We start from the raw sequence: 21824 nt of genomic DNA, 5'->3' as shown, positions 1-21824 counted from the left end.
GTCATGATCAGCTTGACGATACTCTAGAGGTCAACTCAGTCAAGTCTGGACTCTTGGCACGGTGCTTGATTTACTCTTCTCTGCTGTCTTCCAGCTAGCTTGAGCTTGGACTATCGTAAAATGCTTCTCCTAATGCGCTTGGGCATTTCTTCGGCTTCAAGTCCATGTCAATAATTTTCAAGCCTTGCGAAGCCCCAATTCTACTGAGTCCGGGTATTCAAGCTCCATTTGCACAGCATGTCTGGCCACGAAAAAGCTCAAAACAGAATGAAATGCGTCTTCTCAATAGCATAAGCACTTGCCGCTTGGCAGGTCTTGAGGCATGCACTGCACCATACTTCTGGGGATGCTACATTGATCTACTGGTACTGTAAATTGCTGAAAAAGTATACCTTGGCGAATGGGAGGCACTTGACACTCCGCATGGAGGGTGTGTCATCAGCTCCCGCAAGGGCTCAACCTGCGCCAACCCCTGGTACGCATGCTGATCTCCAGGCAGTTTGTCACCCATACCACCACCGCCCGGCACGCATGCAGGACCCATGCGGTCTGTCACCCAAGCGATCAGGGCCCCGCCAGTAACTGGTGCGCATGCAGAGATCCATGCAGTCTGCCACCCATACGATCACCGGACGGCGCGGTCAGTCGCTGATGGGTGTGACGCGGTGGCCGTGCACCTGCTCCTCGATGGCGTCGGCCGCGGCATGGAAGCCCTCGTCGCGAAGCATGCGCTCCATCTCCTCCACCTCCCGGTCCTCTATCACATACGGCGAGTGCTTGGGCCCCGGGAACTGCCGCTGCGTCACCTGCACCCCACGAATGTTCAATGCCTTTCACCAGCAAAGCCATTGTAATTCTTCAACTTCTCTCCTGCACTGCTTGGCAGCTGACCAGGCATCCTCTCACCCCCATGCGTCCAGACTGGCGCGTGCTGAAACGCCTCTGATGAGGCTCAAGCAAGCACTTTGACAGGCATGACACTAGGACACAGGGACTTGGGAGGCCTGTGGTGCAGCTCAAGTAGGTGCAGGACAACAAGCTTCAGGACAAGAATGAAACGGAAATGGGAATGGGAATGGGTAGAGGGTAGTTCTGGGCCGGGCGCGCACCTCTGCATGGTACTGCTGCAGGGCATCCTGGATGATGGCGCCGACGGCCGCGTACTGCTTGCAGAACTTGGGCGTCACCTTGGCGTGGTGTGGGTGCTGCATCATGCCCAGCAGGTCGTGGTAAACCAGCACCTGCCACACTCGCACATCCCATAAGTTTTTCTCACGTATGAAGAGAAGCTGGCATGAAGAGAAGAAGGACCAGAGCTTACAGCACTGCATGACTGGGAGTTAAAGCCTTTCCACCCACTTCACATGGCTTCACTTCCAGTAGTATCTTCCAGCTGCGTAGGGATTAATTCCAGTCTTGTACATCTCTGGTCATTGGTACCCAGATGACCTTTAGATGGGCACCCTATTACAGCATGCTTGGCAGGGGTGTGGAACGCACAGTCTTACCATATCAGCTTGGGTTGATACACTCCAGCTTCAAGCCAGAATAAGGCCAGAGATGTCAGAGTTGCAGAGGGAGCGCACCTGGCCGCTGCAGTAGGGCCCGGCGCCGATGCCGATGGTGGGTATGGAGAGCTCGCGCGTCAGCGCAGCTGCCACAACCGGCGGCACACACTCCAGCACCACGGCAAAACAGCCCGCCTCCTGCAGATCCTGTGCCATGCACGCCCACCCATGACTACTCGACAATTGCCATTTTCGGGCATTTCAGCTTCAACACTCGCAAGGCAAATTCCTTGGGCATGGCAACGTCTATCAGGGCCCTAAGATGAAAGCATTATAGAGAGAGGAATTTCCAAGAGGGAGAAAATGGTGCAACCCTGTTACAAGCTGCGGACAAGGTGTGAGCTCTCAAAGAAAATGGCACTCAGCGCCCTCAAGCTGTGCAGAAGGTCAGGGGTCTATAAGGTGTATGTGAGCACTGTCGAGGATGGGAGCTGCGGCGCACCCTGGCTTCGCGCAGAACGCGGACGGCCTCGCGCGCGGTCTGGCCGTGCGGTCGGAAGCCCCCCAGGACGCTGATGGACTGCGGCATGAGCCCCACATGACCCATGACCGCCACCCCAGTCGACACTATTGCCTTCGCGGCAACCACCCTAGCACCTCCGCCTCCTGCACATGCCATCTGCACGCGTGAGTGTGCTGCCCCCGGTAAGTCTGTATAAATCCATTACTGCCTCTGGACGTGGATTTAGTCAACGCGTGGTTCATATCATGGTGTCACTTGACCAAGTGTGCAAGCAACAAGTCAGCTTGTCGGCAGGCATGCGAGTGTCCAAGCTGTCATAAAGAGTTTCAATGGGTTTGTCCTGCGAAATGGCAGGACCGTGACAGTGGGCACACCCTCCAGCTTGACAGCGTCCATGAGGCCCTCCTTCATCATGCGCACCGCTGACCGCACCGCCTGCTCCGCCGAGGTCTCATACGAGCCAAACGGAAGATCGCCCACCAGGAATGCTCTGCACAACCCAAAATACTTAGCCCATAAAAATGCACCACTCAGCCTGGGAGTCACTTGCTCTTTGGATGTTCAACCTCTGCAGTATCTTCCAATAAGCATCACAATGTCAATAACTTCTCTCAAACAAGGTGCATGGTCTTTGATTCAACTTCTTCCAACCCTGAATGCTCAAAAAGAGTATTGGTGAAACAAACGTGCCTCTGGGAGCCGCGCGAGACTGCCTTGCAGTGCATGAGCATCTCGTCCAGCGTGACTGGCAGCGTGGTGTCGTGGCCATGCACCACCATGGCCACGCTGTCCCCCACCAGCAGGATGTCAATCCCCGCCGTGTCAACCTGTCCCACGCAATCCGTACGCATCCTTACGCGCATGACTTCTGATCTCCAGATTCTGCTAGGAATACACTGGCTACAAAACGTGCAAAGCTTCTTGCCAGATAGCCAGATAGCCAGAATGACATGGACCATACTCGGCGCGTTTGATTAAGAGTGGGGCTTGAAAAGGCGCACATGGACTGCGGAAGGGTAGTCATATGCAGTAACCATGGTGATGGGCTCCCCCTTGGAGTATTTGCTGCGAATGGACCGCAGTGTGATTCGCTTGGGGCTCGGCGCCTTTGGTCCGCTGTACACCGTGTGCTCTGGTTGAATGGACGCCATGTGCCTGACCTGTGTGCCCCCATCAGACACTCAATACAGTCCCTCGTGCATGGCACATTGGTTCAGACAGTGATGACTCTCAAGCTTGCTGTCATTATTGTGCAGCTGTCAATTTTAAGAGCAATTTCACCTGCATGTTTGGTAGCCGCTCATACTGGCTGAGTTTGGCAGTGTCCGCACTGAGGGGTGTTCTCTGAAACACTCCCCCTTCTCTGGTGCTGCTGCAAGAAAATTTTTGTCGCTTGACCGTATCACGGATATTGTACGTCCCATCATGTTTAGGAAGACCCATCGCCAACGCTGTCAATGCTTCTTCCCCTGTCCAGGCAAAGGGCAAGACGTGAGAAAAACGATCTGATTGCAATGACTCCAGAATCCCATGGCCAGGTATGGTCGCCTCCTCCTTTCAATTTGAAGCGACGAAGCTCCCACATATAATAAATGCAGGTAATTCAAATGACAGATAAAACATAGGTGACAAAACCCATGTAGACAATTGCATACCCCTGCGGGGCACTCGTGCCATCAGTGTCCCACAAGCTTGCATGCTCGCCCTCATCTGCTGCATTTTTGTGGTGTCACAGCCCTAATATACCGACATGACCGACTTCATCGAGGAAGCATCCACACTCACAAATCCAAAACAACCCCTGATCGAATCTTTATGGGTCATACTTACGACTTGATTGATCTTTTGTGCTTTTTCCGATGCATTGACTTATGATATATTCTCCTTAAAGTCATCGGCAATGGTTGAGTTTCGAAAAGTTCTGTGGAGATGGTCGGAAGCTGTTGGAAGCTGTCGTCACATCCACGTTTACACCCTTAGGGTTTTGAACCTTTCAGGGGCCGGGGACTTGCCAGCTTGAACACAGTTCATCACGGCATCGAAAGGCAATACCGTGCCTGCCAATGTCGTTCCGAGGGACTGCTTAGAATCGTAGCACCGTGTTATCACCTTGGGAGGAGATGGGGGGTGGCAGATTGGCGCCCTGCTGAGGACTGAACCAGATTCTACTACCGGTATGTCGGATGGGGACAGGCGGAGCAGTCGCGCCAGTAGTAGTACTGGATCAAGCTCAAGCTTTTCGCCTGCGATATCAGGATTCTATGGTGCAGACGCCGAGACGGCAAAGCACGTCGTCATGCTGGTTAATGACGTGAGACAAGTGGGAGGGGATCACGTTTACAAGCCCTTCATCCGACTCCTGAAGGACTGCGCTGCGGGCAGGTAGACACAATCTGCCGGGAGATGCAACAGCTCATGCTACTAACGTTGACTTGTTGTCTTGCGAGATCCTCTCACCCCTCTAGCGAGCTTGATCGGTGGAAACGAGACACATAAAAGGCGCTTGCCAGGTTGGTACAAATTGGGCGAAATGAATAAAGTGAATGCTGAGGGATTCAACTTATTCGATTCTGATATCGCAGGATCACTCGGAAGAAGCTGATCGTGTGTGTCCACGACCTCCTTGTAGAGCACCCCTTCCTGCTCAGCAGATTCTGCAAGCTCGTGCCCCCTGCACTGGTAGGCAGCAGCGCTTTTTGCAGCACCTTTCTGAATTCATATTTGTAGTTTTTGGGATTGTTACACGCACTTAGCATTTCAATTTGCGCACAAGACATCATGAATATTGTCTTGCTCCTCCTGGTGCATGCACCTTGTCTTACTCCAATCCCTGGGCTGAGAAGCTTGTGCAACACAGGTCGAAGAAAGCGAACATTCTGACAAGCAGGGAAGTCGACCGCACAGAGGGTCCAGGCGCAGCAAAGCATCAAAGGACCAGGAAGTGGTCATCTCCCTGGAGATGGAGGGCTCCAGGACCATTTCCACTGTGGAAGAAGCGGACGAGAGCAAGGCGGGAAGGGAAAGAAAGCTTTTTGGGGGCATCAAGAAATGGCCAGGGACCAGGTGAGGCTGGTCTGTGGATCTCCAAGTCAATGCACTTTCACCCCCGCTACCCAAATGACAATTATCTGATGCCGATCAATTCAGCGCAAGCATCTTGCTCATCTGGTGGTTATGCTCTGTGCTTCAGGAGGACCATCTCGGAGGAAGCACATCCCAGCACAGGTACACATTCGATTATGCTTCTCCTGTTTTTGGGATGGCAATTACTCTTGGGGCCACGAATGTCATTGTCTTGTGCTATTTGTCTCTCCCAGAGCTGTCATCAACCTGCCACGATTTCTGTGTCGCCTGAGTGCATCAATTTTGTCATGCAGGGCCGCTGTGGATGAGACCATGGGCGGTGGCACACCAGTGGATGAGAAATCACAAAGTGTCAGACGATCCATCAGCGTCCCTGCAGGAGAGGGCCTAGCACTGCGATTTCTTTGTTTGCACTGGAGGCGAGGGACTGGAATACTCCGGTGTTGAAAACTGGAACTTCATGGCTTGAACACAAGTGAGATTGCATACCTAGATAGACAGAGAGTTGCAGGCTCGAAGCTGACCAGAGACACAGGCACATATGGAGTGTGGTACAGTGCCCTGCCGTGAAGTAGTTGGTGCATCTTCTGCTGACACTTGCACTTGCAGCACCACCCGTGCCAGCTGCAAGGGCTGCTGCCAGTAGAGCGTTTTTTACTTTACTTTACCTCTACTGTGATCTCTCACTTGTGCAACCTGACAGGCCGACACTGCCAAAAGCCTGGACGTGAAGGAAGGATCGTTTTAATTGCTTGGGGATGTTTCCCCCTGATCTCCTTCAGCGGTGAACGCTGGGGATTGTACAGATTGGTGCTGCCTAGAGGTTGGCTGAGGTGTCTCTGTGCTGCAAGAAATTCGAGCTTGCACCTTTTCCCGCTAGGAGCGTAGATATTTTATAGTGCTCTTTTGCTTAGATTCCGTAGGCGGTGAGCTCGGCATATAGTCTGGAACTCCACACTGTTCAGGACAACCATGGCTAGCATAGAGATGTTGGTCAACAAATGTTGCTGATGTGCATGGCAAACGCATGAGGCCTATAAGTGTGCCTTGCGGAGCATGCTGCTATTATGGCGCTTGGATAATATTGGAGAATGCAGACAGAAGGGCGATGGCTTGAGAGTTGAGAACTGCGATTGCGACTTACATTGAAGTATGATCTTTTTCTGTTGGATCTCTACTGTGTTTGCTTGTAACATGGAGCATTTGATCATCACCGCGCAGCACAGCTGCATTTGACATACTGCATTTTCTGCGCCGTGACCATATTAGATGTTCATCTAAAGGACTGTGAATTGCAAGGCAGGACCACAGTTGTCATCTGGTCAACCCATAATGTACAATTGCGCAACCCCTGGAGGCGCCATTGCAGTAATCTGATGTGCCTCAATTCTTGCAGAGCGTTCTGTCCCAACACATACAGACAGCACTGCCTGCCACGCAAAGGTACACAGCCACCTAGCTGAAGCTGTGCACAACCTGGCACACTTTGGGTGGAAAAGGGATCCATCGCTCGGTCAACCTCAGCTATACAGCATAATTGGTCTGCAAGACAGGCTATAGGACACCTCTTGCGCGCGGCGACCGCCTCAGCTGCAGGGCAGCTTCGGCCTGCTTCCCTAGGATGTAGTCTATCCACGCCCTGCTGAAGCCCTCCCGGCTGGACAGTGGATCCAGCACTGGCCAGAAGGGCGAATGCGCAGCTGCCACCTCTGCCAGCACATGCTCAGTCTCCTTGGCAGGCCTCCACGCCCCCCTGCTGTCCAATGGGACTGGTTTCTCACCCAGCAGCACCTGCATCCAACAGTTTTATAAATGCACACTTATATTTGAATAGAGGCCTACGCATTCCAGTCCCTTATCACATGACAGTCACGTTAAATGTTTATGCAGGCGGACTTAATCTGCAGCGCTGGTCTCACATAGCACAAGGCTGTTGTACGTGCATGCACGGGAGTGTGAAATTGTGAGGTTACGGCCATTTGCATGACACCAGTGTGGTCAGAGAGAACCGCGGCAGCACACCTTGACGCAATCGGCGCCGCACTCGGCCGTCATGCGCAGATTGTAGCCTCCCTCCAGCGCTAGCACGAGCTTGCCGTCCGCGGCCAGGCGGCTGAGCCGGTCGGTCATGTGGCCGTACACCTGCGGCGTCAGATTCATGCCGCCCAGGGGATCCCCTTGCACCGCATCAAAGCCCGCGCTCACGATGATCAGGTCCGGCGCAAATGCACGGATCACCGGCTCCAGCACCTGCAGCATTGAGTGACTTTCTCAAGAAATGAGTAAGAGCTGAGGTTTTCTAAGAGTAGCCTGATCTGGCTGAGGAGCACGCATAGAGCAATGTTTATTGCTTCATATGAGGAGCGTGCTATGCAAATCCAATACACAGTTTCTCATCAGGGCCACGGAAGGGGCACCCCGAGCCAAGAGGGGTTCTGTGAACGGCAGAAGAAATGCTCAACACAAAATTTGAGCAGGCGCACACCAGGTCAAAGGCAGCTATGTAGTCAGCATCGTTGAAGCCGCCGCGTGGGAAGGGGATGTTCAGGTTGAATCCCCTGCCCTCATTCTTGCCCACATCCTGGACATCCCCAGTGCCGGGGTAAAATCCGTTGCCCCTGTACAAGCGCAGTGCATCAGACACCACATGTTGCATCCCGTTGCTTTACAGAGACCATCAAAGAGTGGTCTGACTGGTACAGAAGAAGAGAGCACGGCCAAGGAGGAATCAGACAATTGGGCATGAGATAGCACACCTGTGCAGGGAGATGTACATGACATCGCCTCGGTTGTACAGGATCTCCTCTATGCCGTTCCCGTGGTGGACGTCCCAGTCGAGCACCAGCACCTTTTTCACTCCCAACCTGCGCGCAGCAGATCAAAATTTGTCCAGGCAACCACCAGGCCAAATCTCCTCACAAGGATCGCCCAGAGTCTGCAAGTCTCATGAAATCAGGTGTATGTTCCTAATAGTTGTTGGCTTGAAGACATGTCAGATGGCAGGAGACCACCAAATGGTTATGTGCTACCAGGATGTAGAGAATGGTGGTTGCTTTGCCAGCGCGCAAATGATGCTTATGATTCGGTGCCGCACCTGCGCGCCGCCAGCGCAGCGACGGCGACGTTGTTGTAGAAGCAGAAGCCCATGGCGCGCGCACACTCCGCATGGTGCCCCGGCGGCCGCACAACCGCAAACGCCCGCTGCACCCGCCCGCTGCAAACCGCCTCCACAGCCTGCAGTGTGAGGGCATGTTACTAATGTGCTAAGCTACATTGTCTATCGACAACCAACATTGCAATGCATTTTTACCATGAAACGGTGAGCTTGAGAAGAGATGGGAATGCGCAACATGTGCTTTGCAGCATGCGAGGGGGGGCACCAATCAGCATGGCACAACCGTGTGCTGTTGAGGCTTATTGTGTCAACTGTGCCACCACTGAATGGCGGCTATCACCTGCACAGTGCAACCCGCTGCTGTCCTGGCCGCGATGGGTGTGGCAGCTGTGTAGTAGTTGTCGCCGATCTGCCACTCGTCCTCCTTGGGTGGGCCATCTATGTGCCGCACATGCGCCTCTGTGTGTGCCAGCACCAGCTCCTCATCCCTTGCCTGTGCAGCGGCACCCTTGACTTCAGATCAACCTCCGCCAGATCCACTCGCCCTTGGCAAGCTTGGCCAATTCAGGTGTGGGGTGAAGGGCATCACAATTCCCACCATGGAGCTACATATGGGCTATGGCTGTGGGCTGATGGGCTATGGGGCAATTACCTGCCGTGGCGGCAGCGTCCAGCATCTGGCAGCGAGCCCAGCTGCTTTGAGCTTCTGCACGAGCGCCGCTGTGCGCTGTGGCCTCTCGACATGACCTGCCACGTTCACCCCTTGTATGAGAGCTTGAAATGTACCCAGGCATTTGTAGTGAGCCATTGTCTGGTTGGGCAGTGTAGACCGTAAATAGGACGCACTTGGTGGTCCAACATGCTCCTCCATGATCTTGTCGTACACCAGGCCCACTGCTAAGTCGCCTTCCTTGGCGCTTGCGGGCTCGTGAGCTTCTGTTTCTGGGACATTGTCAAGCTCATTCGTGACTGCTTGCAATCTTGAGGCCTTGTAGCCTTTCACCGCAGGTGTGGCCAGGCTGAGGGCTGATAGGGTGTCTGCCAGAGCGCTTGCTGGGCTCTGAATGCTTGGCAGGTCCACCTCTGCCTTTTCAGCGAAAGTATCGCCTGGCACACTTGCTGCGTGTCCATTGGCAGAGGGCACTGCAACATCCTCTGCCGATGCAAGGGCCTCATTGGTCTCTGCCTCGCTTGTTGCTGTGTCAACAGAGGCTTTGCTTGCCTCTCCTTCTGGTGAAGTGCTATGTGCACCGTTCTGCAGAACTACCTGAACAGCGGGAGAGACATGCAGTAACATCAGTCGTGTGGTATTTATTGACTGCATAATATGTGTGCCATCACAAATTTGCCGTAAACCAGCGCACAGTGAGGACAGCCTTAGGTTTCAAGAGCCTGATGCTGCAAAGAGAAAACCCGAGGAGAGCAATGTCGATGTAATCTGCAAGGTGATCTCACCGAATCTTTTTCAGCAGAAGGATGCTGGGGAGTGACGGGGAGCTGAGGGACGTCTTCTGGACTTTGTGCTTCCATGCGGTGCTCTTCTTGAAGGAGTGAGCCTGTGACTATAAAAGCGCAAGGTATGCTGTGCCGCGTGTGTCACAACGTACTGTCACTCCCATGCACTGATTAATCGGGAAGCTCTGTTGTTTCTGAGGAATGTCACGGAGAACATGATGGGCAGCCCACATTGGGCAGCATGCCTTGCCCAAGAATACTTCACAGCTAACGCAGGCAGTGCAGATCAGCTGCCCCTTCGGGGCTTGAACTTTGGCGAAATTTCACTATAAGTAGCTCATTATAACGTCACAGGTCTGGTGCTCGCAGTCTGTCCTCAACAAGTACTTTGGGCACCTGGCCGCTAGCGCTCATACAGCCTCCAGTGGAACTGTGAGAGGTCCAACATAGGCTCGCCAAGTGTCCCCGCCATAACAGCGCACTGTAGATCTTGCCAGGCAATGTGATGTACATGGATGCTTAAGTTGCCAGCACCTGGCATTGACTCGTCATGATAACCTAGGATACAAGGTACACAGATGCTGCTGCTGACAATACAATCATCGGGCTGCGGTCAGTTGTGCAGGCCTAGCTGTAGAGCCAGCCCTGGACATGCGCTGCCTCACTCCGCCCTGCGCCTCAGCTACAGCGTACCGCAACTTCTCGCTCTCCAGCTTCAGATGGAATATCTGCACAGCCAACAACCACAGCATTCACCGCTCATGAGCGTTTATACCAAGCATGATCATGTCATGACATTGCATCGAGACATCTCCCCAGAAATGCACGCTTTCATGATGCAGCAAGCTGACAGTGCGGTAGCGGTACCTGACGTTTCTGGATCAAGATGTAGATATAACACGCCGCCACCACAATGCCGCACACGCCAGTCGCAATGCCGGCCGCATGCATCTTGGCAGAGCGCCCCTCACCCTGCACAGCAGCACAATGCCTGAGGATGTCCACATGAATCAAACCTTGCGGAGACTCGCGCCAGCATGCTCTCAGCTGTCCAAGGATCCCTCAGGTACGCACATATATCACGCTAAGCAGAGAGCGGCATTCACCTGAGCTTCGTCCAGCATCTGCCAGCACCGGCCGCACCCCTCTCCCAGGCCAGCAACTCGGCCTCTGCACTCGGCAAGTAATCCCTCCAGCTCCTCAATCCTCTTTGCGCTAGCTTTGGCTGCCTCTGCTGCCTCGGCAGCCATGACCCGCCTCTCACGTTCCCACTTACTCTTCCCCGAGCCCAGCTCCTTCTCTGCAGCTTCTGCGGCGGCGGCGGTGGCTGCCCGGGCAGCTGCTTCGCTGGCAAGGTCTGCCTCCAGGCTCTTCGCGCGCGCCTCGGCTGCTGCAGCGCTCTCCTCCAGGAGGTGGGAGCCTCGGTCCCTGTCCTTCAGCCGCGCATGGGCTGTCCTCAGCGCCTGCTCCGCCTGGTGCAGCTTCTGGGATAGCTCCTGTGCTTGGTGCGCCTGCCCGGAGGCAGCTTCATGCAGCTTCCCCTCACATGCCTCCACCTGCTTCTTTAGCCGTGACGCTGACCTGGCTTCGCGATCCGTTTGGCGCAACATGTCCTGCAGAGAGAAGCAGAACATTCGCTTCAATGCTTGGACGACAGCAATACACGTCTCAATTCGTGCAGTATATTTAGATGGATTGTTATGCCACGCACGCACCTGGCTGTGTTTCAGCTTCTGCTGCGTCTGCATGAGCAGCTTTCTGAGCTCCGCTGTCTGGTCCTCTGGGCCACAGCTGGAGCCTTCTGGCAACTCTGGCAGCGTGGACATCTGTGGCACATATTCTGGCCAAAGGTCTGGCGCATCTGGCAACGCTGGTTGGCGCGAATGAGATCCTTGGCGCAGCAGCAGGATACCTCCCAAAATCTGCGCACCGACAACACACATGATTTTGGACTTCCCCTGTTTGGCTTGGTGCCACCAGGATGAGACAATGCAGCTTGAAGACAAGCTCTTAGAATGACCAGGGAAGAGTCGAGACTCACCACAAGACTGGTAAATGCTGCACATAGGATCCACAAGGGCACCCTCCTGGTATTCCTTCTGGGCTCTCGAGGGAGAAGACTTTTGTCTGGCGCCCCGAGGGAGCTTGCTCGGCTATCCCTTCTGCACCACAATACGAAGATGTATTCAGTGCTGATTGCTTCTCCACATCAATCTGCAAGTCTGAGCAGTGGCAACCTTTGGTGACACCACAGACCTGATAGAGCTGCGTTGGGAGATGCCCGCAGATCCTGGTGTGTGTGTTGCTGGCGAGCGTGGCGGTTCTTCTAGGGTTTTTGCCTTCTTTGGCAATGGTGTGCCCACAGCACGGAGAAAATCATGCTCTGGTGTTCGGGCCATCACAGTGCCTCACAGCCAGGAAATTTGAGTGATCCCCGGGTCTCTTTCGCATCTCTTATGAAAATAATCAGTATCATCAATGGGCTTCGATTGTGTCAACGACCAGCAAAGACACACTTTTAAGAATGTGTTCCCAAGTGATGTCCTGCAACACAATCTTGTATCACCAGCCTTGTTTCATACAGCTGCGCCAAAGTGCTGGTATGCAGGACCTGGACCTCGTTAAGTTTGCTTGATTCGGGGGGATTTCGCTTCTCAAGCATCCTTCCATTTGGTCAACTTGTGCCAGCTCGACATCACCACACGTGTCAGATGACGTCCCCATGGCATGTGCCTTCTTCTCTAGGAGCATCTCTGGCCGACCAAGGAATCTATTGTGCGACCAGGATGTGGCGTGTCTACACGCCTACAGTCCTCAAAATGCATCCGAGGGCTTCCTGCGCTGTGCTAAAGTACACCATCATCGAGCGGTTCGGCAGGTAGATTCCGGAAGCGCGGCTGGAGGGAAAGCAACAAGGCACCTCGGGAGGCAGCTTGTGGTCCTGCGTCGTGCGCAGTCGTTCGGCGCAGATGTCTTGTCGCACAAGACATCGGCTCAGGGCAGCAGCTCTGCTGCTGGTGTGCGCCGCCGTGGTGCATTCTGCTGTCGGCAGACCTCAGCCAGAAGGCGATCTGGAGAGCAGGAAAGACTGCCAGCCAGAGCAGGTTCGAACATATTGATGCTGTGATGCCAACATTGTTGTCATACCCACACTCTAAAGGCTATCCGGTCCTCCGCTCTCCTAGTCCCCTCACGTGTGCTTCCTGGCCTTGGACATCTATAGTGGTGAACAGTGGGAGATTGTTTTCTGCTTTGAGCTAGCGTTGTGCGTACCTGTCTCGTGCGCACATTATAGAATTTCTGTGCTCCTCAATCTTGTGAACGCCTGTGAGCATCACTTCTGTGGTCACTAAGCCTTGATGAGAGGCTGGTTTGCAAGTGCACCTGCCAGGATTGTTCACGGCTATCCAAGCGGCTGCTGTGGGCGTCTTGGTCCGCTCTCCTCACTCTTTCAAGGGAGGTTTATGCACCCATTCTAAAGCTCTGGCACGCTTGCAGGTGCATCTAGCTCTTACTGGAGATCCCACTGAGATGCGCGTCAGCTGGAAGACAGATGGGGCTGGGTATGTGTCCTGCAATCTTTCTCACTAATTGGTCTTCCCTTGTGCACGGGTTCAAGGACCAAGCCTCACACCCACTTCAGATCCTGGTGTCATGAGCGGAAGATTCTCTGATCCTGGAACTTCTACATATTTACAGGTGCAGTGGGCGCCTGCACTGGGCCAGTGACAACGGAGATATGCTGCTTTCTTCAACCTCGCTGAATCAGTCATTACCTTCTGAGGAGTCCTCCTACTCGGTGAGTCTTGCTGGTGTGGGATTTTTCTTTCATGTGAATTTTTTGTATTGAGGGGCTTGATGGGTCCTGATATTTTTCATGTGTGCTGGCTGATGACTGGTGTATTTACTGGACAGGCGGAGGACATGTGCAGCGAGCCGGCCATCAACTATAATTTTGACCCGCCGCATCTGCACAGCGCTGTCATTACCGGATTGGTGCGCTCCGCCTGTCATTCTTCTGCTCCCTTTAAGCTCTTCGAGTCGACTGTGTTCAATACTCTTGTGGCGAGAGGGCCAAGAGTTCTATTACAAATTGAAAGGGGCAAGAGATATCAACATGTCTGTCATGCAGGTGCCAGGCGACCGCTACCAGTACAGAATAGGCAGTCACCTGCCACTGAGCAGCTTCCGGGCAGCTGCAAAGCCGGCGCCGGACGCGGGGTTCACCTTCATCGTGTATGGTGACATGGGGGAGTCGGACCACAGAGCCGCCAAGTCTCCAGGGTGAGCACTTTAACCCCAAGGCTGTGCTGAACCCATATTACCGCCAATTTCTCACCCTGCATCTGTGGGAGTCCAGTGGCACTTCAGGCTATGCCCAGCCTCGCTTGCATGCGCTGAGAAACACCTGTTTACCACAGCTAGCTTTGAGGGGCCATCACAAGCCATTGGTTGCTCGTTAAAACATCCTAGGAGCAGAGCTTTTCATGCTCGCCTGCACGGCATGGCACAGCAGAAAGGCACCTTCCAACTGGAAGGCTCAAGAGAGCTACTGCGTGGCTCTGCAATGCAATGCTTGACCAACACCCGGTGTCTCAGGCTAGGCCTTGCACCAGCCATTGCTGCAGCAAGTCAACTCGTTCGAAATGGAGGGCTAAGAAGGAAGGATGGAAGGAGATCAAGCTGCTGCTTGTCTTACAAGGGTATCTCAGGGAGAGAACCCTAGCTGCCGAGGGGGATTAGACGCGCTCTGTGCTGCACAGGGCGGCGGACACGGCGGAGAACGTGAAGCAGGAGATTCTGGACAGGGGGGCGGATCTGGTGCTGCACATGGGGGATATAAGCTACGCGAATGGGGAGGTGCGCATCTGGGACGCTTTCATGCGCTACATCGAGCGGTACGCGAGCGCCGCGCCGTACATGATCGGCGTGGGCAACCACGAGTACGACTACCGCACCGGCCGCGAGAAGCACCGCAAGCGCGCCCGCCACCCGGACGCCTCCGGCTCCGAGGAGCCCTACGACCCCGACTGGGGCAACTACGGTGCGAATCAGATATTCCAGGACTCTCAGATGGTTAACAAACTGATCACTTGATCATGACTCAATAAAATATAATCTTGCATCGCTTAGTTCTCAAGTATAGCCATGCGATTGCACTCTGGCCTCCTTGGGCGCTACCATAGGGTGGTGTAACAATAGAAGGACGCCTTTATTACTCTTTGCTGGCACTCCCCCTGCTACCGCTTGTGAGCTTTCTTCTCGCTGGGCCAGTGTGCATGCTTACGCATGTGAGCATGTGCCCAAGGCCGTAAAGAATAAAACTGTTAGATAGAGAATGCGCTGTTCACGTGAGTCATGTCTGCAAGACAGGCTCGCGCCGATATTTGTTGAACTTGCCGGCAGAATTTTGCTGACATCATGGCGCTAGTGCAATATGTGAGGCTCATACTGTGGCTGTGGTTGCAGGCAATGATTCAGGCGGGGAGTGTGGCGTGGCGGTGGCCAAGCGCTTCCGCATGCCCAACAGAGAGACCGCGGCCGGGCCGCCGTCCAACGCGCCATTCTGGTACGGGTTTGACTACGGCTCCGTCCACTTCACCATCCTCTCCAGCGAGCACGACCTCCACAATGGGTCCCTCCAACGAGAGGTGCTTCTTTGTTAAACTCTGGACCACACCGCTCTTTTGCCAATGTCAACAGACGAGGCAATCTACAATACTTGATCCAATCATGTGCACCCCAATATACCACCTGCCGTCTCAACCATCCCTGCCTGCTGCAGTCACCCTTTGCAAAGTCATCCTTAGGTATCTCGAGGAGTGAGCAAAAGTAAGCAGACAGCCATCAAGCTGTGGATTCCAGTATGTGAATGCCAGCAAGATGACAGATTGGGTGTCTGGCGCAGTGGCTGGAGGCTGAGCTTGCAGGCGTGGATCGCTGCGTGACCCCGTGGCTGCTGGTGGGGCTGCACCGCCCCATGTACGTCCCCTACCCCCACAAGTCCAACCGCGTCGTCGGGCGCCACCTGCAGGCACGCTCCCCACAACCCTTCACTCCTCTTTTATCAGGGCATCTGACCTTGGACACTCGATAATGGCAAGTCAAGGGTTGCGCACTGAAATTCATAAGCGTAGAGGTCAGAGTGGTATGATCATGAAAAGAACAGGTCAGGAGACTGCGCCAAGGCTGCTATGAATCGATGATATAAGGAGCTCTTGTTGCGCGCAGGACATCCTTGAGGACACGTTCCTGAGGCACGAGGTGGACATGGTGATGTCGGGGCACGTGCACCTGTACGCGCGCACCTGCTCCGTCAAGCACGACCGCTGCAAGAAGCCTGGCCGTGGCGGCATCACCCACGTCACCGTCGGTGCGCACCCCTCTGACTGTCTCATCTCCCTGTTTGCGCGCTTTCACAGTCTCACATGCACCTGTTTATTGTCTGCATGGGTATGGAGCTTGCATCTAATGTACTGCAAGCACAATGCCGAAGTGGCAAATAGAATCCTAGGAAGGGTCTCTGTGCGCTGCTGAGAGCCTCATTGTTCCAGAGCATGTGTTGTACGGTAGATCCACTGTAAGCTAGGCCCCTGTCTGAGCTGCCAGAAACATACAAACGGCAAGGAGCGCTGCATGTTTGGTGCAAGTGAGGGTGACTGAGCAGCGAGTGTGGGGCTGCAGGGTGCGGGGGGCACAAGCTGAGCGCGATAGAGGACGACCAGAAGGCGTGGATAGCGTCGGCCGCGTCGCACTTTGGGTACGGGCGCGTGACGGTGGACGACAGCGGGTCGCTGCTGTGGGAGTATGTGCGCACCAAGGACGGCCGCACCCACGACCACGTCCGCCTGCACAACCACCAGGTCAGCGCCTCTGCATTTCATCCCATAAGCCATCCTGCATAGGCTTGCAACGATCTGATTGTGCTCTCGTGTGTTTTCTCTCCTGGTGCCATCTCCATCTATGCCTGGTTCGTTTGTGGTGCTTCACGCCGGGACAGAGCCTGACTTGTCTTTGTTGCTCTAGAGGCTCGCTGCGCTCTGTAAACTATCACATGATGCTCATATTCAATGCAAAAATCCTGAACCTTGACTTGCTTTCAGCTGTGTGTCTAACTTGTTTTGTGTGACCAGGCGGACCGCTGCAACGCCGCGCGCAATGCCTCAGCAGACGGGGCGCTCCTCGGCAGCTTTGCTGACGTCAGCGATGAGATTGATGATGAGCTGGCAGATGTCGATGCTGACTGGGTTGATGAACTGGCGGAGGAGCAGGCGGGGGGCAGGTACTTCGAGGGTGTGGATGAGGATGAGCGGGGTTGTTTGGAAGATGAAGAGGATATGGAAGATGAAGAGGATGTGGAGTCACAATTGGGAGAGCAGGAAAGTGATGAAGATAGGTGGCATCCGACTGTACTGGGTGACAGCGCAGAACAGCTCAGATCAAAGATAGTGGCAGCATCCTGAAATGCACTCAGCTGCAGCTGTAGTGAGAGACAGGTAGAATGAGAGAGCTGTAGTTTTGTGTGCTGTACTTGTATGTGGTAGGCAGGGCTATTCAAGCATTCAGCAAAGAGGTCTGGTTTCTGGTTACTGGCCTCAGCAGCTTTTACACCCGCTGGGGGCCTTCATCTTCAAATTGTTTGTGCCGTGTGATTATTGTTTAATGTTGATGAGACAGCTTTAAATGGTGCTTGTCATGCCGCATGCTGATGATCTCAAAGAATCCAAGAGGCTATGTAGGGCCATAGATGAAGCCGGAAATATTTTCTGCCGCTTGCCTGTGCAATTTGCTGGTGTGCCAGTGTGCTGTGTGTCAGCCATTGGCACACAATCTTTGCAACTTGAGCGCTGCTTGTCTTGTGATAGCCATGAAGGGTAGCATTGGCTTATCCAATAGAGGTTGTCAATGGCTTGTGCTGCACAATGACGTTATAGTCCAGCTCCATATGTTAATATTGAATTCTCTGTACTATGTGTGCTTTGCTGGTCACAGAGATGGCTGATTATGAAGGCTAGCAGTTGCCCACTGGTAGGCCTGAGCCTCAAACTTGATGTTCATTGCTTCAAATGTGCAGGCTTGCAGTTTTTTCAGGTTATTCTGATTTTGCAAAGTGCTGATTATTTCATTCTAGAGTCGATGCTAGTCCTTGCCAATTGTATGTGTTTGATTCTTGTGTCAGATGTTTTCCATGCTTGTTGCTTACCAAAATGATTCTGCATCTTTGTGGAACTTATACTGAAATGGCGGCATGGACGCAATTTGCAAGACTGCAGTATTTACTGTAAAGCTCAGTTGAGTGCTGCATGGAATGACCATACACTCACTTGAAGTGCAGTGTGGTCTCTATGGCTTAGACCACACTGCACATGCATGGTGCAAGTGAAGCTGATTTTACAGAAGGTTTCTTGCCCTGCTATGCCGCGCGATATTATGCTGGCATCATAGTCATTCAGTCCACCGTGTGCATGTTGATGTCAACATGTGATCATATTACTCACAAAGCAACTAGGCTCCACAGTTAGCACGATGACCTGCTTGTTGTTCTCAGATCCTGCGCAGGACACCCCGCCAGGAGGCTCGAGCCTCAATCTTTCGGCCGGGAATCGCACTAGCTGTTCATCCTATAAATATGCGCTGATCAGATACCTGAGGCAATCTCATATGGCTTATCCAGGACTCAACTTTGATTATTCAAGGCTGATGGGGATCACGCGGCGGCCGCGATCCTGTAAGCTCTGCTGCACAGCATTGGCGTCTGCAGCCATCACCACGGTCTGTCGCCCAGGATGCAGGTGCCTTTGCGCGGCGCCCAATACGTCCTCCGCCGTGACCGCCTCTATCCCCGTCTTGTAGGTGAACAGATAGTCCTGGCGGCAGCATCAGTACCCACATCAGCAATGCACACATACCGCCGCCAGCAGCCTTGAAGTGCCTCAATGCCAGTGGGATCTGTAGGCTCGCTACACAAACATGCTTGAAAATTCTCATTAATCAAGATACATGTGAGCCATCTTTACAAGCTTTTCACCTCTGGCAGGCCCAGGAGCGCATAGATGACTGTCCGCTGCATCTGGGCATTGGTGGAGGCAAAATTGAAGATGAAGCTGTTCAGTGTCTCCGCCTTTGCCGACGCAATTTCCTGATCTGTTGGAGCCGTTTCAGTCGCTTCCTGCCACCCACCCGCTTGCTTACTGGACCTTGAACGCGCCCAGCATGCACTCAAGTACGGAATGTCCTGCTGCATGGACCGATAAATGGCAGGGCATGTGACCCACAAGTTAAGGGACAGTTGAGTCATTGTGTGCTCATTGGTGCGCGCATTAATTGCTCACCCTGAGGACGCGCTCGAGCTGCTCCAGGAACTCTGCTGGCCGCGCGGTAGAGCCCCCGGCAGCGAAGAGCCCCGGGTGGTCAATGGGCGAATCCCAGCCGCCGCTCACGCTGTATGTCAGCCCCTGCAGCCGCGCACGGGGCTTCTTATGCAAGATCAAACAAGACCCATGTATTAATCTTCCATGAAACCTCTAGGTACAGACTCCCTGAAGCGGTGCAATGACATGCAATCCCAGAAATGCATATGCAGCTGCAGAGGAACTTCTTCTTGTCCAGGCAAAGTGAGCAATTAGTAGGTTGGGCCTCATTGGCTCACCTCTCTAGACCTGATCTGGTCAAACAGGCGCCCGCCGAAGGAGTTGAGGATGTCCCCCAGCACATCCAGCGCGTAGCTGTCCGGATCGGCCAGAGAAATGCCAGGCTCTCCCATCAACATGCTTACCTGCAGAAGCCAAAGCGATGCTGCGTCAACTCATCCAAAAGGTTCTGCCCCAATCACCACCTGGTCGCTTGAGAGATCCTCCAGAGGGAGAACCGAGGGCGTCACACAGGTCCTGAGCTGGGTACATTATCACGGAGTCGGCACAATTGTTTGTCCCTTACCAGAGTGTGGGACTGTAATGCACCTGAGTGAGGCCTGGCCTGTCCACAACGTAGACAGATGCTGGCTCGGGCTGGAACTCTGGGATGGGAGTGTTAGGCACGTCAGGAGGCGTTGCAGGCTGCCCTGCTGCCGGCCTCCACCCGCCCAGCTGCCTCTCAAGCACCGCCTTCATCCTTGCAACATCAAAATCCCCTGCACATGCGCACTTTGTGTGACCATAAATAGAGCATGCAAGGGGTGGCAAAGCATCAACATGCCTAGATTTCAGAGGTGGATGGGTACTAGAGCTGGGGCAATTTGCTGGGTGTCGTCAAGTGTCAGCATGATGTCAGCAAAAGAACCTGCAATGCCGAGCACAGCAGCGTCTGGCCGCTGCCAGGTGGCCAGGTGCCTGCTGATGTCAGCGCGACTAATTGCCTTGACCTGATCAGGCGTGGGGGTGCGCGCGAAAACGCTGTCGCGGCCATACAGCAGCCGTGCCAGCAGCCGCCGTGGGGCTGCACCCGGGTTGTCATACATGTGCTCCAGAATGTTCAGCACCTGCCTCATGCAATCCAGAATTCAATAACTGTGACAAAAAGCTCATATATCACTGATCTCTGACAAAGGTACAACCTACCTCAAGAGAATCGTTTGGAATCGCTGTGAAGCACGAAGGATGTTATCAGGTCATTCTGGGCTGTATAGCATGCATTAATTAGGCCTTCTGCCACCAATGGAGACTGCCGGCACGCCCACTTGCAGTATATGAGATTTGCATGTTAAATGATGGTGTCCAAGAGGCACCTGAGACTTGTACAGGGCCACTTTCTCCTCCGGCAGGGCGGGCGAATTCAGCACCTCTGAGAACAGGCCCATCACCTCATCCACATCCTCTGCGAGACACTCAAAGCCTGCAGCAAGCACTGCCTGCTTTCACCGTGGCTAAGTCAAGTCCTCTCCACGCAAATCAGCTGCAGTTCCCAGCCAAGAATCGTGAATGGAGGCTGGAGGGGGCGCACCAAGTGAGGACGCCTCAGGGCCGGCATTGCCCTCTATCGATGCTGCTTTCTGCTCAAGAGCCTCATCCAAAGCGTTGCCTGGATGCGCAACCGACCCCCCGGCTCTTTGTACGGCTGCTGCAATGGTCGCAACACCGACCTGCAACCCATCCACGTGCCTTCACTGCTCTGTTTCGTCGTAAGCATTTTGTCTTGATCGGAGGATATGCATCATCTTATGAGCTCAAATGACGAGATTGTGGGCTAGGTTCTTTGTCAGCAGTCGACCTTGTCTGGTGGGCTGGCTCTGAGGCCTCCGCGGAACAGAAGCATTCCCTTCACAAGGGGAACATCTGGGTCCTGCACCAGGAACACTCGGAGCCCATTCCTCAACACCACCTGTACCAGCACACGATTATCAAGATGTGCATGTGCAGGTTGCATTTTTGTGAATTCAAGATCAGTCTGCTGTTGTTGTGCATGCTGCGTACATTGGAAAGAATTGCACAGCAGACTGTGGTGTGATGCCAACATGCAGGTAGCTGCCATGATGATGTAGCTACCTTCTCGATAATTGGCAGACGGAGATCTCCAAGCTCAGGGAACTCTGTGGGGATGGGCGGCAGGGCGGCAGGCTGATCATACAGGGCAGCTAGAGCGTGAGAAGGTGTTACTGCCAGCATGGATGCCAGCAGGAAGCCTGAGGTGCCTGGCACTGGCCACATATGGTCCCAATCAATACAATTGGGCTGCTTTGACTGTTAGTGCATAGCTCATTGGTGTGTCACATGGAGATAATTTGCTCCAGAGAGGCATTTTGAACAGTATCTGTCCTAGTTATACCTTGGGAAGCTGCATGGCCTGAAGCATGGCAAGACAGGGCGGAATGATTCGGCTATTTCTTACCTATGACAGTCCTCAAAAAATTCTGAAGCGAGTTTCTAGCACGTTCGACACCTTGATAGTGTGTCGAGACAGGCAAAACAAAAGTATTTTCTTGTCGGGAACATGCCCATGCCTGCCTTCTAGGTTGACGGCCTCTTCGGTAATTTTGTGGTGAGAAACAAGGTAATACAGGCAGATGCGATAGCAAGTTCATTTTATATTGTGCCCTTACGGATATGTAAGATTTGCTTTGAGTCTGGGCATGGCTGCGATGAATGCTTCTCCTTCTCAAGTCGTTTATTCCATTTTCAAGATGTCATCAGAATTATTGATGTTC

General features: G+C 53.7%; 5 protein-coding genes across 5 annotated transcripts; 2 read left to right on the top strand and 3 right to left on the bottom strand.

Moving 5' to 3' along the window:
• Positions 1-55: 55 nt before the first annotated feature.
• COCSUDRAFT_29548 (ketopantoate hydroxymethyltransferase) lies at positions 56-3188 on the bottom strand. The gene is made up of 7 exons (XM_005646740.1): positions 3033-3188; positions 2722-2858; positions 2406-2521; positions 2011-2174; positions 1587-1715; positions 1110-1241; positions 56-806 (listed from the first exon to the last, which is right to left on the bottom strand). Exons 1-7 carry the CDS (start codon positions 3180-3182, stop codon positions 642-644), a joined length of 993 nt encoding a protein of 330 aa, XP_005646797.1. The 5' UTR covers positions 3183-3188; the 3' UTR covers positions 56-641.
• Positions 3189-4096: 908 nt separating this feature from the next.
• On the top strand, positions 4097-6324 carry COCSUDRAFT_66526 (hypothetical protein). Its single transcript, XM_005646739.1, has 5 exons — positions 4097-4413; positions 4614-4710; positions 4889-5094; positions 5222-5256; positions 5409-6324. The coding sequence occupies exons 1-5, from the start codon at positions 4208-4210 to the stop codon at positions 5504-5506; spliced, it is 642 nt and encodes a 213-aa protein (XP_005646796.1). The 5' UTR covers positions 4097-4207; the 3' UTR covers positions 5507-6324.
• Positions 6325-6669: 345 nt separating this feature from the next.
• COCSUDRAFT_66525 (hypothetical protein) lies at positions 6670-11511 on the bottom strand (the record flags this gene model as incomplete). Its single annotated transcript, XM_005646738.1, has 12 exons — positions 6670-6906; positions 7138-7365; positions 7601-7733; positions 7872-7979; positions 8210-8349; positions 8571-8723; positions 8883-8977; positions 9077-9497; positions 10351-10413; positions 10553-10657; positions 10792-11298; positions 11401-11511. The coding sequence occupies 12 exons, from the start codon at positions 11509-11511 to the stop codon at positions 6670-6672; spliced, it is 2301 nt and encodes a 766-aa protein (XP_005646795.1).
• A 993-nt stretch (positions 11512-12504) lies between these two features.
• Positions 12505-17148, top strand: COCSUDRAFT_55946 (Metallo-dependent phosphatase; the record flags this gene model as incomplete). The annotated part of the gene is made up of 12 exons (XM_005646737.1): positions 12505-12563; positions 12684-12789; positions 13184-13248; positions 13385-13484; positions 13601-13681; positions 13818-13969; positions 14449-14729; positions 15155-15336; positions 15594-15701; positions 15917-16058; positions 16370-16548; positions 16819-17148. 12 exons carry the CDS (start codon positions 12505-12507, stop codon positions 17146-17148), a joined length of 1785 nt encoding a protein of 594 aa, XP_005646794.1.
• A 1224-nt stretch (positions 17149-18372) lies between these two features.
• COCSUDRAFT_29544 (LuxS/MPP-like metallohydrolase) lies at positions 18373-21285 on the bottom strand (the record flags this gene model as incomplete). Its single annotated transcript, XM_005646736.1, has 10 exons — positions 18373-18552; positions 18714-18854; positions 19018-19140; positions 19335-19460; positions 19645-19814; positions 19964-20162; positions 20409-20515; positions 20624-20762; positions 20891-21001; positions 21166-21285. 10 exons carry the CDS (start codon positions 21283-21285, stop codon positions 18373-18375), a joined length of 1416 nt encoding a protein of 471 aa, XP_005646793.1.
• Between the last annotated feature and the right edge of the window lie 539 nt (positions 21286-21824).

Source organism: Coccomyxa subellipsoidea (assembly GCF_000258705.1).
Source record: "Coccomyxa subellipsoidea C-169, whole genome shotgun sequence".
Taxonomy (NCBI): domain Eukaryota; kingdom Viridiplantae; phylum Chlorophyta; class Trebouxiophyceae; family Coccomyxaceae; genus Coccomyxa; species Coccomyxa subellipsoidea.
Note: the sequence above shows the minus strand (reverse complement) of the source record. Positions and strands in the feature narration are given on the sequence as shown.

Excerpts from the sequence above, each read along its gene's own strand:
- COCSUDRAFT_29548 (XM_005646740.1), bottom strand. The coding sequence starts at position 3,182 with ATGGCGTCCATTCAACCAGAGCACACGGTGTACAGCGGACCAAAGGCG. Across the intron at positions 2,175-2,405 it reads GGACGCTGTCAAGCTGGAGG|GAGGCGGAGGTGCTAGGGTG; the intron begins GTGTGCCCACTG and ends TGGCATGTGCAG. Across the intron at positions 1,242-1,586 it reads GGCCCTACTGCAGCGGCCAG|GTGCTGGTTTACCACGACCT; the intron begins GTGCGCTCCCTC and ends CGAGTGTGGCAG.
- COCSUDRAFT_66526 (XM_005646739.1), top strand. The coding sequence starts at position 4,208 with ATGTCGGATGGGGACAGGCGGAGCAGTCGCGCCAGTAGTAGTACTGGA. Across the intron at positions 4,414-4,613 it reads AAGGACTGCGCTGCGGGCAG|GATCACTCGGAAGAAGCTGA; the intron begins GTAGACACAATC and ends CTGATATCGCAG. Across the intron at positions 4,711-4,888 it reads AGCTCGTGCCCCCTGCACTG|GTCGAAGAAAGCGAACATTC; the intron begins GTAGGCAGCAGC and ends TGTGCAACACAG.